The 17,730-nt window shown below is 38.4% G+C and overlaps 1 protein-coding gene across 4 annotated transcripts in view; it reads right to left on the bottom strand.

Moving 5' to 3' along the window:
• Positions 1–17,730, bottom strand: part of ckap5 (cytoskeleton associated protein 5) — a 30,002-nt gene that overhangs the window by 2,448 nt on the left and 9,824 nt on the right. Inside the window, exons 14-43 of one of the 4 annotated variants that reach the window (XM_067435746.1) lie at positions 17,608–17,706; positions 17,380–17,490; positions 17,181–17,273; positions 16,904–17,089; positions 16,337–16,431; positions 16,172–16,229; positions 15,815–15,940; positions 14,829–14,968; positions 14,531–14,705; positions 13,420–13,533; positions 13,143–13,271; positions 10,604–10,798; positions 8,716–8,848; positions 8,369–8,466; positions 7,997–8,083; positions 6,148–6,273; positions 5,900–6,049; positions 5,620–5,823; positions 5,395–5,530; positions 5,104–5,297; positions 4,101–4,267; positions 3,832–3,855; positions 2,780–2,953; positions 2,537–2,657; positions 2,196–2,375; positions 1,803–1,990; positions 1,626–1,701; positions 634–822; positions 416–553; positions 238–321 (exon numbers count right to left, since the gene is read on the bottom strand). In XM_067435746.1, the coding sequence (XP_067291847.1) occupies positions 238–321; positions 416–553; positions 634–822; positions 1,626–1,701; positions 1,803–1,990; positions 2,196–2,375; positions 2,537–2,657; positions 2,780–2,953; positions 3,832–3,855; positions 4,101–4,267; positions 5,104–5,297; positions 5,395–5,530; positions 5,620–5,823; positions 5,900–6,049; positions 6,148–6,273; positions 7,997–8,083; positions 8,369–8,466; positions 8,716–8,848; positions 10,604–10,798; positions 13,143–13,271; positions 13,420–13,533; positions 14,531–14,705; positions 14,829–14,968; positions 15,815–15,940; positions 16,172–16,229; positions 16,337–16,431; positions 16,904–17,089; positions 17,181–17,273; positions 17,380–17,490; positions 17,608–17,706 (3,990 nt within the window). The remainder of the gene's footprint in view (positions 1–237; positions 322–415; positions 554–633; positions 823–1,625; positions 1,702–1,802; positions 1,991–2,195; positions 2,376–2,536; positions 2,658–2,779; positions 2,954–3,831; positions 3,856–4,100; positions 4,268–5,103; positions 5,298–5,394; positions 5,531–5,619; positions 5,824–5,899; positions 6,050–6,147; positions 6,274–7,996; positions 8,084–8,368; positions 8,467–8,715; positions 8,849–10,603; positions 10,799–13,142; positions 13,272–13,419; positions 13,534–14,530; positions 14,706–14,828; positions 14,969–15,814; positions 15,941–16,171; positions 16,230–16,336; positions 16,432–16,903; positions 17,090–17,180; positions 17,274–17,379; positions 17,491–17,607; positions 17,707–17,730) is intronic. The other 3 variants (XM_067435747.1, XM_067435748.1, XM_067435749.1) reach the window with 3 other exon arrangements.

Genomic DNA, 17,730 nt, shown 5'->3' with positions numbered 1-17,730 from the left:
AATGAGTGATTATACAAGACAAAACAGACATTGATAGATTGGACAGGAGGCGCGCCACAAATGTGTAGTTTTGGTCACACATCAACCAAAACATAGCCCAAAAAATAAGCCCAAGAATAATTTTCTTTATTTAAGAATTGACATTGGTTCATCAAAATGACAATCGGTTAAAATCGAGAAAGATAGTCAACTCAGCCCTATTTCCCAAAACATTAGGGGACTTTTTCCCAAGCTTACCTCTTTAGTGTTCTCCTTGGAGCCAATCTTTTTAAAGATCTCAGACAGGATGTCACTCACTTTGGCCTTGATCAATTTGTCATCCTATTTCAATTTAAATAAAATTGAAGAAACCAGATTAACTACTGCAGTTTTCATACCAAGATAAAGGTTTCAGTTCAGAACCAGCAGGACGTACCGATCTGAGGGCGCCCTTCTCTGTGCTCTTGTCCGACTTGAGCCCCGACAGGTTTGCCGAATGCTTGACCACCCGCCTCAGGTGCGCCTCCAGTTCAGACTCATTGCGGTTCTCAATCATGGACATGTGATCTAATATCTGCGAGAAAGATGTGGACAGATCACTTTCAGCAAAGTTTCACAGAGAGGTTTCAGGTTCCATTAGGGTCTCGAGCGTACCTTGGCGCCAGTGAGCCTGCAGAGCGTGTGCAGCAGTGTCTTCAGTGTCCGGTGGGGAACGTCACTCTTGAGCTGTTTGAGCTTCTCTTTGGGGAAAACCTTCATGAAGTTGTGCACGTCCAGCAGGATGCGGTCCAGATTAATACTGTTGATGGTCTGAGGCAGGAAACGGATCATTCTCCATAGACACTGCAGAGAAACGGGTTGTTTGAGAAAAAAATAATAATAATAATTATAACTATATATATATATAATTATAGCAAGCATATATAAAAATCGCATGTCCGTTTATTTATTTATAAATAAATTTGAGCAAGATTTAAAATTATTTTATTTCAGTAAATGTAGTTTTTGAAGTTTTTCCATCTAATATTTGGACTTTTACAGAAAAATATTTTTTAACAGTCTCGGAGACTTGACTCAAATAAAAAAAAAAAAAAAATTATATAATATATATATATATATATATATACACATATACACACACACACACACACACACACATATATATATATAAAATTTATTTTCTCTTTTTTTAACTCATGTGCCTTTGTTGATGACAGCCACCCTCAAAACAAATTTCACATCTATATTTATCCACAAAATATCTAAAAAACAAATGCCTATCAAGCTAACAAAATGGATGAAATGTGTGAAGCAACTATTTAACTGTTCAGGCCAATTTTGTTTTTAACATGTCACAACAGTCAACTTGGTGCATTCATAAAGTTCAGAATTTCCAAGGTGCAATTATGAGTTAAATTGCTAATGGTGTTCACTAGTCAGAAAGGTGTAAATTAAACATGACTTCTGGGTGAGTAATACATTTCTATAAAAAGTAATAGCTAAATTAAATCATGTAAGTCATCATGATTTGACTGAAGCATGGAAAGTGAAGTATTTATGGGGGTGGAGTCGAGAGTTGTGCCTACAATATGACGCAACTAAAATGTCAACGTACATCTATGCACAAACAAAGTGTGCCGTTATACCTTCATGACAAGTTCCGAGAACATGGGGGAGCCGGCGGTGCTGATAAGACTGTCCTGCAGCAACACCAGCAAAGCACTGGAAAGAAAACAATGACCTTTAATCTGTCCGTTCCTTGTACCATCCTGTAAAAATGTGGCCAACATGGCAAAGGTTCCCAGCAGAGCTGCACTGCTAACCTTAGAATATTGGTCTGGTCGGATTTCTCCAGCACTCGAACCACAAGGAGATTGACGGAGCGAATGAGCTGCTGTCCGTCCTCGATGTCCTCCACCCTGGAGTCCAACATCAGCGTGATCAGACCGTGCATCAGGTCCTTCAGGACGCCCATGGAGGCCTCCCGCGCTAGACTCTCCATCGAGAACAGCTGGAAACGGACACAGTGACTCAGCACACCAATGCACAATGACTTTTGTTTTACTCTGCAGACACTCAATGCATTAATGCATAAATGATTCTCTGCAAACAAAAGCGGTTTGTTTCTGGCAATACAATACTAGAAGTGTTCAGAAAATCCTGCAATCCTCAATGCCAAATTTCTTTTCCCAACCTAAGAGTAAAGCAGCACTCACAGAGAGCATGTTTCCTATGATGCAGCTGTAGAGTTTGAAGATGTCCTTCTTGTCCAGCCGATCGTCAGCCATGTGTGTGTTGTAAATGAGCCGCAGCTGCATGAAGGTGGCGATGAGGAACTGGTCGATGTGTCCAGACATAGCTTCCGCTTTGTCCGCCTGCCTCAAGACCTCATCAATCTGCGGGATGTCACAGGGAAATGTCTTAAGTGTATTCAATTTTGGACAAAATCCTTTTGTTTCTAGAAACATTGTCCCCGGCTATAACCTTGTGTAACAAAGCATATAAATTCTATGAACATGAAAGCGGGATATCCAAACAATTGAAGCAGGACACTCACCTGCGCCAAGGCCTGGATACTAGTGTTAATGTCCCCGCTGGCCACCTGTGAGATGACGAAGTTGATGGTGGAGGCAGTGCTATTGTGAATGTCGTCAAAATGAGGAGAGACCGGATGCATTCTGAAAACAACAAAAACAGGATTTGAACCATTTAACAAGAGTGATGCACTAGCATTTCAGAAGCCAGCATGTAGTACATTTAACTGACTCAAAGCAAGACTTCTCTTATGCTAATCTCTTACTTGCGCTCGGGAATCATGACCGGCTCCAGAAAATCGTCCAGTTTGTGCTGCACCAGGTCAGGGATATCGCTGGCACAGGTGTGGTTGTTCTCGAACACGTCCAGATCCAGCTGAAACTCTTTCGGGATGGACGGAGCCGACTGCTCCAAGTGAGCGTTCTGCGCCCGAGCTTGACTGTTGAAAATGGAGGGAACGTCAATTCTGCTGCATTTTATTATTATCCCCCCAAATTCTAATTCAGTACCGGCAAAAAGGAAAGCATGTATTAAAGCGTACATCCACTTACAATGATTTTTTGTTTGTTTGACTCCTTTGTGAATTTCAAACTGCATTTCAATTACATGATTCAAAATGGTTCAGCGATTAATTTGTGCCCTCACTCACGTTTGTATTACACATTTCATAAGTATACACGTATACATTGCCATTTTGGTTTGGAGTTAGTGAGTTGAACAAAAGAGACAGCAATTTAATAACAAAAATATTTCTTTCAAACAAATGCAGTTATTTTGAACTTTCTATTCAAAGAATTATGGTGCAAAAATAAAGCACAACAGTTTTCAACATTGCTAATATGAATTATTTCTTGAGCAGAAAAACAAGATATAAGAATCTTAAATGGTTGCTGAAAATTCAGGAATAAATTACATATGGATTTTATTACTATTTTCTATTTTAAAATGGGTTTTTTTTATTAAAAATGAACGCAGCGTTGCGAGTGAATATACAAGTGCATAATACATAGTGAATATATAAGTGCATATAATATTTATAAAGTGCATAAATTATATATTTTTCAATGTTCATTTTGTGAAAATGAAAATATGCTTTGCTTTAAATCTATTTTTTATTGCACTTTACTTTTAACATTAAACAATTTTAACTAAACTAAATAGAAGTATCAAATTAGGCTTAAAAATATTTAGCTATATCAAATCAAGCGTATAATCCAATAATCTCATATTTCAGTCCAGTTTTTTTTTGTGATCTCTAGACCTCCAGGATGTCAGATGCCTTGTGAGCAGTGGCTACAGCAGTACGGCAGTACTTACATCCTGTAAGTGCGATACATTATTCTGTCCATGGAGGGCAGCGAAGAAAAGAGAGGAATAGTAAGAGAAGAGAAAGGCTCAGGATTAAGAAACTACATGCAATGACAAAAGAGGATAGAGTGAGATAGACAGAATTAGACTTATAGAAAGTATTACACATGGGTCAAGAATTCCCTTTTTTTGCCCAACTTTCCCATACAATAACCTTGCATTTCAAATGATCAATTTGTGACTTGAGAAAAAAGGTACAAAAACCTAGCAATACATACTTGAGCTTATTGGGCACTTCCTCTTGGGCAGGCTTGCGGAGGAAGGTTGCATTGGGATTGGTGGGATGCTCTCTCTGGGGTCGCTCCTGTTTGGTTGGGGCCGCAGGCGTCTTCTTGGCCGAACGTTTGATTCTCTCCTCAAGCATGCTCATTTCTTTCTCTGAGAGCTTGACAAATATAAAACAATTTAAGTTGAGTTTAGCGCACACACACACAAAAAAAAAAACATCCAAAATGAACCGTTCACTTTTATTTCAAGTGACCAAGCTGGTATACCAGCCAGAAAAAGCGGGACATTTATTTTGACAGGGAAGAGAAAACTAGTTTAAAAAAACTTATTACAGAGTCTTGGATGAAAGTATGGATGACAAGATTAAAGTTTGGAATGACAAACTTTAAATTCCTGAATAAACATAGCTGCCAACTGGATATAGCATTACATCATTTGAAATCATGTAATGTTCTCACTGAGTACCGTATGAAAAATTGTACATGTAGAATAAATGCATCATTCACCAATGAGAAAACTACAATACAGTGAGTAACAGGCAAACAACTGTTTACGTTAATTGTAGTACTGTCACTCGCACTTGTCTGAACAGCGTAGGTGAACGTGTTGATGACATGTCTGCGTGAACAGGCTGCGCAGTGGTATGCAAACATGTTGACTGATGGGGAACACTTTCATTTCATTCAGCCTGAATGCAATGACTGAGCAAACATTTTATGGTCCTACGTCTTGTGTAAAAGGATATACATTTATAAAAATACATTGTGATATACATTTATAAAAATACAACTGTGATTGCCATCAGGATCACGTTCAACCAGCATTAAAAAAAAAATCTGTAGAGAATCGCCTATTGCATATTTAATATCATGTAAAAAATATGCATTAATTTCAGCATTAATTTCAGTTCCCCCCCCCGAAACACCTCTTCAATAACGACTGACCACTATTTATTACTGATATCATCATGTTTGAGGGTAACTGAAGTCTTACATTGCCAATAAGTTTGAAGACCTGCTCTCCACAGGCGTTGTAGGCAGCCAGGACTGTATTGAGAGCAGAATTGCGGACCGTAGTGTCACGGTCACCGATGTGAATGGCGATTTCTTTAAGAGCCTTGGCCGGAGTCGGCTGGCACACATTCATACCGAAGTTCTCAATCAGGCACCCAAGCTCCTCAAGACATTCTGAAGAACAAATAAGACCACAATCTCAAAGACACGTTCTATGGTAAAATGGTTGTTTTGGGTTTAGGTCTGAGAAAACAAATGTACGTGAATTTACCAGATCTCTGCTTCGAGTTCTTTGATTTGGTTCCATCCAGAAGGAAGGGGAAGACTTTACTGGCTGCATAGACTTTACACAACATCGTCAAAATAGCACGGACGTCTTTGCGCACCACATCTTTTGATTCTCCAACCTGCGTAGAGAAACCAAAAAGGACAACCGTTTGGCTGTTTTGACTAATTATATGCATTTGCTGTGCAAAGATAACGGATGAAGACCCACCTTGAGGATCAAGTAGGGTATGAAGGATGAGGCCTCGTAGTCGCTGAGTTGGTAGTTCTTCCTGCTCAGCATGGTGAAGAGCAGTTTGAGGAACTCCAGGGCTTTCATCAGCACACTGGTGTTGGTGTCAAAGAACCGCAAGGTGAACCACTTCAACACCAGGTCAAGACAGCCAATCACAGCGTCAAATTCCGGCTCCATGTGCTGCAAAATAAACAAGTTTAAGCCTAGTACAATGTGATATGACTGCAGACTTGCCAATTGCTATGATGTGACTAACTTCTATCATGGCTCCAATAGCTTTTACATGGCGCTGAAAGTCAAAGTGGAAGAGTTCATCTTGGAGCCACTTGGCCAGACTTGTTGACATTTGAGTCTTCAGCTGCTCCACATACTCATCCCGAGGAGTCGTGAAGTTCCACTTCAGAATCTAGAGAAGAGTTGATTTAGTAACCAAACAGACGAGACAAATGGTGCTGCTCAATAGTGCGGACGAATGTTCACAAGGACAGTTCAAAAGCGGCTCACCTTTAACGCCCTCTCATCCTTGATCCTCTGCTCTTTGCCATTGGGAACGAGGATGAAGATGGGACCAGATCTGTCCTCCTCATCCTTTGCCCCAACCTTAGCTGCAGGTTTCTTGCCCACAACACCCTAAAATATCAGGAAAACAGTTGTTACACTGAATCACTGAAGTCTCAAGTTCTGGTACTTCAGGTTGACAAGTTTTATAGTAGGGATATATTAACGCTCACATTTACATTGCGATATACAGTAGGCCGATAAGCAACATCAAGAGTAATAAGTGCAATAAAGAACATGAAATTCAGTTTTTCTGTCTATAATAGCAGAAGGGATAGACGATAGTGCAAATGCCATAATCTTATAACACAGTTAACTGTTACTTATTTTCTTTTCCAACGAAAGTATAAAGACAAAAGAAGAACTGTTCGTCTCCGACTCAGAGCAATACACAGTGGCGTTTCATTTCGGAATCTGCATTTTGAACAAATCGGGTGAACCAATGATTCAATGCACCATAAAGAGAACCATTTACATTACTCGTGAATGAATCAGCCACTTGGAACAAATCGAGTGAATGACTCAACGAGACATTTATCCGCCATCTACCAATGGCTAGTTTTGGTTTCTAAATTAAGAGTATTTTATTAAAAAGTTAATTTTTCATATTAATAATAAAAATAAAAAAAACTTAAAGGCATAGTTCACCCAAAAATGTCTTTCTGAAGCTACTTGTAATGTGATTACCTCTTTTTTTTTTTTTACACAATGACGACTCTTTTGGGAGTCATTTTTCAGGGAAATCTGATGTGCGATTATTTAGATTTATTAAATTTCCACATGTAATTAGATAAATTAATTATAAATACCAGCATAAAGTTAAGTGTTTACAAATATTAACATGATAAACAGATATAGGCTATTTTAGTTCCCCTCAAAAATAAAAAAAAGTTAACTATTCAGAACAAAAGAATGAAAAATAAGTAGCTACATAAACATCAAATCAAAATTAATTTAAAGCAAACTACATGCCATTCAACACTGATTCAAATAGTTCCATGTTTTTCAGTGCATTTGGAATAGATGCCAAACTATTATTTATTAGGCCTGTGTAAACTAGGCTTTGTACTGCACTCATGTTCTAATATCCATCATCCTTTGTGTGCACAAATGTGCTTGTGTGGCGGTGGTCAAGCTGAACGGCACAGATTGTACTACAGACTATTTAAAATGTTTGGTTGACTTATTTTGATGATGAAAAGGCTTCAACAACAAGTTAGAAGTGCTGAAAGAACTGATATGTGCACGTGTGAGGTGCCTGCATGATCACTTGAATGGTTTCCTTATAACAGCTGAAAATGTAATATACTCTGTCTCCTATGGTTATACAGATGAAAGACCCCATTTGAAACTGTAAATGTACTTGTGTACTCGCAATAAAAAAACATTGTGCTTTAGTAAAAAAGCAAAAACATACAGAATGCCCCGTTTCTGCCATCTCAGTTTCCTTTCTGTGAATATCTTGGAGCGTGCATATGAAATGAACATCCCATTTAGGATCCCCATTTGCTTGTAAATGAACAGTGCCACCGCTATACTCTTAAATAATGTGTATTTAAATAGTAGTATGGCTTAGTGTGATAATTAAATTACAAAGACTGCACTTTCAATTTTGTTTCAATTAATTGTTCAGCTTTAATTTCCACTGACTACCAAAACTGGACTGGACCACTGTGGCTGTATAATAAAGAAGGTGGGAAGGAAGTTTGTGAATCAGTTTTTACACCATTACATGCAGTGCTTCCCCACGAAACCGTACCATCTCACACCAGCTCCACAGGGAGAAAAAAAATACCTTCTCGCTGGTAGGCGTCCCTCTTGAGAGCCTGTTTTGTTTAGCATTATCTTTCTCTCCTTTCACCTTGAGCTCCATGCTCTCTCTCTAGTGCACAAAATGACACTTTAGAGTAACACTCATTTACAATGCTAATATACAGAACCCAGAACTGCAAAAATGGGCATAAACCTAAATTTACTTTTAAAAGAGGCTTATTTTGAACTGTAAAAGAAAACTGTCAGTGTCTTCTCATGAACTGTGTCCCTTTTGTATTATGGACCTGGTGTTTCAAATCACAGATTGGTCAAGGTTTTAAATTGTTCATGAGCAGCAACTCCCTAAAAAAAAAAAAAAAAAAAAAAAAAGCAGAAACACTGAAATGTGCCACACCTTTTTAGCTGCAGGACCTGCTGGTTTAGCTTTCTTTGTGTCTGGTTTGGGTTCTGGTTCGCTGAAATCGTCAATGGGACTTTGGTTCCTGGCTGGAGCTGTAAAATAAAAAAGGCATTCTAGCTGAGTCCAGAGTTTCTAATTTACATTTTCAGAATATTTGATTTCACAAAAATCACATATGATTCAAAAGCAGGGCTGGGAAAATCTGTCCCTTGAGATCTAATGTCCTTTCTGCAGGAAAGTGGATCTTAAGGGCCAGAGTTGCCAAACCATGTTCAAAAGAGCTCATATCAGCCAGGCAGCGGTGGTCATGTTAGCCCTGGTTAAAGGAAAAGCGAGTGAACCTGAAGCTGGTTTGGCAGCAGAAGCACTGGAGGCGGATTTGGAGGCTGCAGCTTTGGCAGGAGCTGCAGGTTTGGCTGGCATCACGGCCCTGGCTTTCTCCAGCATGCCAACCACCTGGTCCTTTGAAGCCGGCTGTAGAAAGAGAGGGCAAGAGTGACATTACACAACTGCTTTTCTCTGGTCAAAAGTACACGTGATACACGTATTCTGGTCTTATTAACCATGTACATTACAATTTATAAGTTTGGGGTCACTAAGATCTTATGTAACATATTCAACAAGTACAGATTAAATGGATCAAAAGTGACAGTAAACCTGATAAATGTTACAAAAGATTACTTTAAATAAATGCTGATCTTTTGAACTTCAATTGTTTTCATCGTTATACATTTCTTAACCCTTAAAGACCTAGAACATTTTTGGGGCGCCTGATGTGCCTCTACTTTTCTTTGTTTTTCTCCCCCATTCTAGCAGTTAGCATCAAGTGCTATATATCATTTTAAACAGGAGAACCTGAAGTTTCCATCTAGCTCATTTGATGTCCCAATTTTACATTTATTTATTCTGAGAATGGATTCAATTAATATAATTTCAAGAAAAATGGCAGCAAAAATGTGATGTTTTTAATGTGAACTCGAACAGAACTTCATGAAGTTTGGATTTTTTTCCTTTAGAAAGTTAGACTTGGTTGTTTTACACTTCCAGATGAAATTTTGTCTACATGTAACAATCCCTCAGCAAGTTATAGCCATTTATTATAACATTATTCTAGGCGTTTCTAGGTTTTTGAGTGAAAACAGGTGTATTTTATTGACTGATAATGTCCTAAAAAGTTTAAGTAATAAAGTAAATAGAAAGATTGTTATATATGTTATATATAACAACACTGAAACAGACATTTTTCTTCAGAGAAATATATTATAATTTGGGCATGAAAAACAAACACAAACAATACATCAAGTTGTGACAAGAAACCGTGAAATAAAATATACTGAGGCTACTTTTACATGTGGGCGGCTATTTTCATAAACGGACATTTCAACTTCTCTGCACATAATCTTCTCAAACACAAATTGAGGAAAATATAATAGTGAAAATGTGTAAAACACAAACTACATACAAATAGAGAAATATACTGACTGTGTGCTGTGATCTGAGAGAGAGCGCTTTGCACGCGTTTATTACTGTTTGGTTTCATGATGCATGCAAATTCACACCCATGTTTATTTTTCAGAGAAACGTGATTCGTGGTTCAAAAGACCAAACACTGTGTTTATTGGTTGAGTTGATGAAAGTTTCAACGAATCTGGGCACAGGGGGGTGGGACTAATAAAAAAAAAATTCTGTTTGGCTCAGGGGAACAACCCACGTGTGTTTCTTGGACAAATCAATGCTGCATATTTTGATGACGCATCCACGCTGACTATGGAGCCTCTGAATGATCAATCGCGAAACATATTATACCTATGAAAAGGGGAGATTCTCCTCTTTACTGTGCAGTTTACAGCATACAGATTGGATCAGCGATTAAAAAGTTATTAAACATTTTGGAACGATAGTTATTTTTAGTCAATGTTGCATATTTTGATGACGCATCCACGCTGACTATGGAGCCTCTGAATGATCAATCGCGAAACATATTATACCTATGGAAAGCGGAGATTCTCCTCTTTACTGTGCAGTTTACAGCATACAGATTGGATTAGCGGTTAAAAAGTTATTAAACATTTTAGAACGATAGTTATTTTTAGCCGCGGGCGGCTGTCTCGGTCTTTAAGGGTTAAGCACCAAATCAGCATATTAGTAATGTTTTGAGGACTGGAGTAATGCCTGCTCTTGGCAAAGTCAAACAAGCCCAGCTTGAAGGTTATGCCATTTTTAACTTACCTTCAGTTTGCCGGTAGCCTTGACCATTTTCTCATAGCCCAGGTGCATCATGAAGGTGGGAAGGGCATCCTGAGCTTTCTTGCGCACATCGCCGCTGCGGTCCTCCAGGCAGGCATACAGGTTAGGCACACACAGCATGAGGTCTGCTGGCACGGTACGCAGGGTGGGCAACTTCTCAGCCAGCCAGCCCAGCAACTATAACATTTAAGCAGCAATCTTAGCTTGTGATGATTGATAAAATAAAACAAAATTAAGCTTTCAAAATTTTGTGTGTGGAGTTGTGGCTTTTTGACCATGTCTCTTAGATTTAAGATCATTTGTGTGCTAGAGCAAAAACATGTCGAACAAATACTTCCCAGATATGAAATTAGCCCTATATAGGGCTAATTTCATATCTGGGAAGTATTTGTCATCTAACAAATAATATTGATATAATATAAACTATTGTATCATCTGATACACACAAAAAGCTTAAAAAAAGGCTTTAAAAAACGCTTAAAAAAACCTGTTGCACACAAGCTACAACATGCTTGTCATCTGATTGAAAGTTTATACTTTCTAGCAAGTAAAAGGCCTTTTAGCATAATTATAGTATAAACTTTAGGCCTTTTGAGGCCATGGTATGCATTTTTGTAGTAAAATCTTCTTAGTAGAACTTTATATTTAAAGGTGCCCTAGAATGATTTGAAACAATATGTTAAATTGTTCTTTGTTAAAATCCTCTATCTAAATAGAGGGTATGTGGCTTATTTAAGGTCAAAAATTGTCTAGATACAGATTTACAGGTCCATTTACAACCCTAGAAAATAATTGTCCCCTATGATGTAATGCTCTGTTTTGCCTTATTTGGAAGGGTCGTGAATATTAAAGAATCGATCAATGAATTAGATCGCGTGCCAAACTGCTGAAATCATGTGACATTGGTGATCCAAATTATTGATCGATTCACTGATTTCACAACCATTTGATACTTCAATAGATTCTAATTAACCAACTGATGTCACATATGGACTACTTTGATGAGGTTTTATTCCCTTTCTGGACATGGACAGTATAGTGTGCATACGCTCTATATGACATGCAAAAAAAAGTTTTGTATAGAATATAACATTTGCAATGGCAGTTGCTATTTATAACCTGTACCTTTTAGCTGTATGCATTTTTTAGACTAGCGTATGAAATAGCTTATTCACAAATTCTACCTCATGCCATGTATGGCGTTTCCATAGTTTGAGCGCAGCCAAATCCATTTTTTCTGCATTCTGCAAATTAATTTCGTGTTTAGCAATGGACCTGGTTGGGAAACCAAATACAACATCGCCGATCTGGGATCATTTTGGATTTTTGCCTAACGAAAAATGTGAACCTTTAAATAAGGATTAAGCCATTTGTTTTATTTAAAAGCAGACATTCAAGCATTCCTTAAACATATGTTTCCTTTTTGTGTGATAAGTAGGCTATAGGGCAGTGTTTTAGTTTTTTTCACTTTCAGTTTCATCCCCCACCCCAAACCCCGTGCCACCGCTGGTGGTTGATCAATAACCACCGCAGTGGTAAAAAACTGCCACCGTCACAGCCCTAGGGGATACTATCGTAAAGTTCTTACTAAGAAACTTTCAATTTAATCCGAAATGGATTCGACAGTCAAGAAGTGAATAAAATCACTACTTACTGCTTGCAGGAATACAATTGAAATACTTTCTTCAGTATCAAACGCTGAGCGAATCCTGCTATATTGCCCCAGGTTAGAAAATCTCTCCATGTTGAAATTGGCCGAGTAAACGAACAACTTTGAATTACTTTGTTGCAGTATCTGGTTATAGATAAACAACAACCCTGTGAGGAAAAGTCCTCACATCCCCTGCACAGCCTGGAACATATTTGTGTGTCCATGAGAGCTGCCGTTTTCGCTATCCTCACGTGACGCTAGTTTATCTGCTGAACTCCCGACGGCTGCGCAGTTCCACCTGACAATGAACACGGGCTGACATGCACATATTAAGGATCTCAGCAATTGCGTCACAGTTGGCATTATGTTGAGAATCGCTTGTTTTTTTTCGTGGTGTTTTTCACGAAACAAGATTTATGTATGAAGGAGGAGGCAATGGTGTTTGAGACTCACTGAATGTGATGTCCATGTACTGAACTTTTGTTATTTCACTATGGCAGGGTTAATTCAATGTTTCATTCTAGGGCACCTTTAACATCGCTCAATCATCATTTTACTGCATCGCATTAAGCTGTGCTCCCTTACAGTAAAAACTACAGAACTTGACCATAAAACTGAGCATTTAAATATCCAAGATATTATTGCCAGATATAGTGACAACTGATATTTGTACATGTAACATGATCTCTTTGATTTACACTACAAGCTATCAGGATTTCATATTAACTGCACATATCTGCTAATTTGGGGCATCTAAATATATTTCCTGATGTATTAAAACATTCAACTTTTTTTTTTTTTGTAATATTTCTCAAATTCCAGAAATTATATTTTTCAGACTATTATTTCATGTCAACACAAATGTTGTACCTCCTGTCTGAGGAAGGGGTTTTCCTTCTTGAGCTCCTCTGCTAGGTCTTCTCCTTCAAGCCACTCCTTCATTCCGGTCTGCTCCACCCAAGCGTTCAGTGTCGTCATGGCAGCAGCACGGACGTTAGACTGAAAGTCAAATTTCAAGCAAATTAGAAACTATTGAATGCTCTAGCTTGAGGTTATCTGAACAGTCAGACAAGTAGCACAAGCTTGTGTGATTCCACAGGACAAGTGTAACTAACAGTCAATTATTCACTGATTGTTTGTTTCATACCTTGCTGTCACCAAGAACGGTAATGACTGGAATTCCCAGGTTCTTGACGTGCTGCTTGAGAGATGGACCCATGGCAGTGGCTATCTGCTGCAGAATATTGAGAGTCTGCTGGACCTATGGACAGATGTTATGCGATTACAGCCATGACTTTAGTAAAATGCTACAACTGAATGCCTGTGTGGCAACAGACACAAAAAAGTGCATGTGGTAAACACTAAAAAAAAAAACTAAAATGAAATTAAAGCCATCTTTTACTCACTCTGCTGTTGATTGAACGCCCCATGTCCTTCTATCCCTTTTGGACCTCAAAAGCAGAAATTTTAAAAACAGTCCTGCACACGCTCATTCCGATAATGGCAGTGGATAGCAACCAGGTTAAAACATTACAAAAATTATACAAAAGTATGACGCAATGATACAGTGAGATGCACGCCATATATGGAAAGTGTCCAGGAGGCATACTATAAGGTTTTGCTAGAAAAACTATTAATCAGACAATACACAGAGCTCGGCCGTTACTCTGTTGCGCGTTCCTGTAATGACTAGTACGAAACGTCAGCATGCGCAGTGCTCATGCACTTTTGTCATGACACCCAAGATAGTTCTCAACATTTTGAGAAACCAGGCTCAATAGAAAAAACCACTAGTCTTTTCTATAAGGTATATGATTAAGAAATAATACAATACTAATAATAAAACCTCATTAAGTGAATATTATTTACCAGTTGTCATGACAACAGTGCATGAGCATGAGTGCCGCGTCTGCTGACGGTACTAGTCATTACAGGAACACGCACAGAGTAGGCCGAGCTCAGTGTATTGACTGATTAATAGTTTATTTCTTGCAAAACCTTATAGTATGCCTCCTGGACACTTTTCATATATGGCACGCATCTCACTATCATTCCGTCATAATTTTTGTAATGTTTTAACCTTGTCGCAATCCATTGCCTTTATTGGAAGGAATGTGTGCAGGACTATTTTTAAAATTACTGCTTTTGAGGTCCGAAAGGGATAGAAGGGCATAGGGCATTGAATCAACAGCAGGGTTAGTAAATGAAGGCTTTATTTCATTTCAGGGTGAACTATCCCTTTAAGAAATGTATGTTACCAGTAGTTTGTTGGAGTCATTGAGGCGGCCCTTCAGTGCCATCGGTAGCTCGCCGATGCTGGCCTGGATGAATTTGGCCTCAGAAATGACTGCTGCCACCTCATCAAGGCCCTCCTTTCTGACCTTCCAGTTCTTGTCACTAATCTTTGACACCATGTCATATGTGATTTTATCACTGTCAATACGAGAAAGAAAAACATCAATCTCCTGATCCTTTTTATTCATACTAGCAAAAGATGCCCCGATGATCCATTATTTGAAAAGAAAACGTTTTTGAAGCACTGCCAGACTCACTGACCTGATATCAGTTCTAGGCAGCAGGTCCATGATGTCTCCGGATCCACCGTCCACCTCCTCCTCTTCAGCCGCATCTCCCTCCTCCTCAGCTCCTGCTTTTCTGGCACCACGGATTGGGGCGGGAGGAGACTGACCCTGCATCTATGAAAGAACATGACGTGGTGAAAAGTCAGATTAAACAAGAAAAAAATAAAATAAATAGAAGGATTTAAAACACCAGTGGTCTATAAAAGTGAATTTAAAAACCGACCCCATAATTAAAGGGTTACTTCAGCGCTGGGAAGATGTATTTAAACTGGGTCATTAATGTAGTTTAAATGTTAACTTTTTGGGGGAATTTGGTGCCTTCTAGACTGAGAAAAGACAGAAAATGTATTTGTCTCTCATGGGGATGAAAGACTACAATTCCCAGAATGCATTATCATGATGCAGCAGGATCATTTATCCTCCAGGGTTACTGTTACAAAGACTAATAGCTGAAGTAACCCTTTAAATATAAGGGGTGTTAATGAAAGGACAGCAGCCGAAAAAGCTAAATATAGAACCAGCTACATTAGATTTCACTTATTTTCTTTTGTTTATTTGATTAATTTTAAGTTTCTTTAGTTTACTTTTACCTTTCTTTGATTTACAATTTTCAGTAAATCAATCATCAAATCAATTATTTTGGAAAATCATTTGCAAATTCATCAGTAGCGTGAAAAGATTTAACTATGAAACAATCTGCTTTGTTAATGTAATGGGCAAACATGGGCATTACAGACAACAAAGCACAAAAACAAAAAGTGTACAAACACACCCAAGTCCTTGGCATAAGCTAGATAGGGAGAAACTGGCATTACCAAATAAAACAATGAATAAACAGGTGTGGTTCACTTGATTATGTACAGAAAGCAGGTTTTAATGCGAGCTAAAACCCACTGATGGTCAAGTGACCTCTTTGAAAGGGTCACTTTCAGTTACTGCATTTCAAAAGGCCATATTTACCTTCTCAAACTCAGCATCTATTTGAGAAAGGAGGGCTGGTTTTTCGTCTTCAAAGAACATGCGCAGGGGAGCGCCCATGTACAAGAACATGACACCCAACAGAGCAATCGCTGATGTCCTCACAGCCTGAATTTAACATGAACAGCTCATTATACACAATTACATCTGACAAATGGATCTAATGTTCATTTTGAACAAAGGCCAATATAACACTGAAATATTCCAGGCAAATGTTGGTCATTAATCACTATTAGCAAGTGTTGCAGATAAAAGTACCATTAAACGCACCATTCCACGTGAAAGGCCCAATAGAATATGGTTATGTATACTGAAACCATGACTCATGAAATTACTCACAGGATTCGTGGCACCCAGAGCAGTCTTGACATTGTTGATGAACGCCTTGACATTGATTCTGGATTATGGGGAATAAGATTCAGAGTTAAAAAGGAGGAAAAGATTAACTGCAGGAAGGGAGAATTTTTTTATTTATTTATAAAAGCTTAGGCGTACAGCGCTTACCCTGCAAATCCAAATTCCTTCATGGCATTGGCCAACCAGTTCAATGTCTCTGCTTGGTTTTTAGGATTTTTTTGAGCAAAAGCCAGCGAGACAACCTAAAAATTGAGAAACAAAAGGGCAAATTATTTAAAAGTCAATACATTTAATACCTGTTAGACAAATTAAAGTTTAATTTTGTTTTATCCATGTATGACTATTATTACAATAAAACTATTATAAACTTTTTTTTGTTGCAAAAGTTTAACTTATTCAACATGTCTAAAGTCATAATATATTTAACAACTGTTACACAAGTTTAAGCTGAATAAGTTATTATTTATTATAAAATATCTACTATTATTACTGTTATAGATGTCAAATCTTCAAATCAAACGGTCAATTGTTTAACATAGAAAGAATTAATACTACTATTTAGCATGTCTTAATAATAAATAAAATAAATTATAAAATACTACATAAAAATCAATTAAAAACTTAACACGTAAAAAAAAAAAAAACATCTCCAAAAGGTGGTAAAATTGAATGTTAATTTCTGTTAAAGTGTAGGAAACCATTCCAAACACAAACCTGTTCAGCAGTCCAGGGCAGAGAACAGGCCTCCCCGATCGCAGTGAGTCCCTCTTTAGCGTTACTTCCACACTTCACGTCACCAACCTTATCAACCAGGCCATCCAGAACCACCAGCGCAGATGTCTTTGAGAACAATCCCTTTTTTGCAATTAGACCTACAACGTGGAGCTTCATCTGCATCACCTAGAGAGAAAAAAACATACTGGACACTAGCACCTGATCGAATGCCAAACCCTGAGAACTATAAACAGCCTCACGTGTCAAAGAGGACTACCTGAAAGTTGGTCTCTTTCCATCCAGGTTTCTTAGCCAGCATCCTGACTAAAGCCTGGCATGGCATTTCAGATTTGTCCATCTGCTCCACAGCCTGAACAGAACGCATTCAAGCTAAGATTAGAGCATGGTCCTTAAGTTGAAATCATTACAAAAGAGCTTAAAAATGGCACACAAAGTGGACAAAATCCACAAGTCACCCTTTGAAACTCCTCCATGCTAGCAAGTCTCTCCTTCCAGTTGCCGCTGTCCAGCAGCTGCATACAAGAGGCTGGGAGCACAGCAGCCGCCTTCTCCTCACACACTTCCAGCTGATGAACACACAGACCATTCAATTACATGACAATTGTTCAAGAATGATTTTTTGGCTGACCCCTCAATTCAATGAAAATTATTTAATGTGTCGATGAAAGATATACAAGACATACCGATAACTCGGTCTCGACAACTTCCTTCATGTCTGGAGCTTTCTTGGACTTCGCACTTGGGGCAGAGGCAGGTTTGCCCTTTTTGGGAGGTCCTGCAGCCTGTTCAAGAACATGACAAAACAT

This window comes from Pseudorasbora parva, chromosome 25, assembly GCF_024679245.1.
Source record: "Pseudorasbora parva isolate DD20220531a chromosome 25, ASM2467924v1, whole genome shotgun sequence".
Lineage (NCBI taxonomy): Eukaryota > Metazoa > Chordata > Actinopteri > Cypriniformes > Gobionidae > Pseudorasbora > Pseudorasbora parva.
This window is presented reverse-complemented; position numbering and strand designations above follow the sequence as displayed.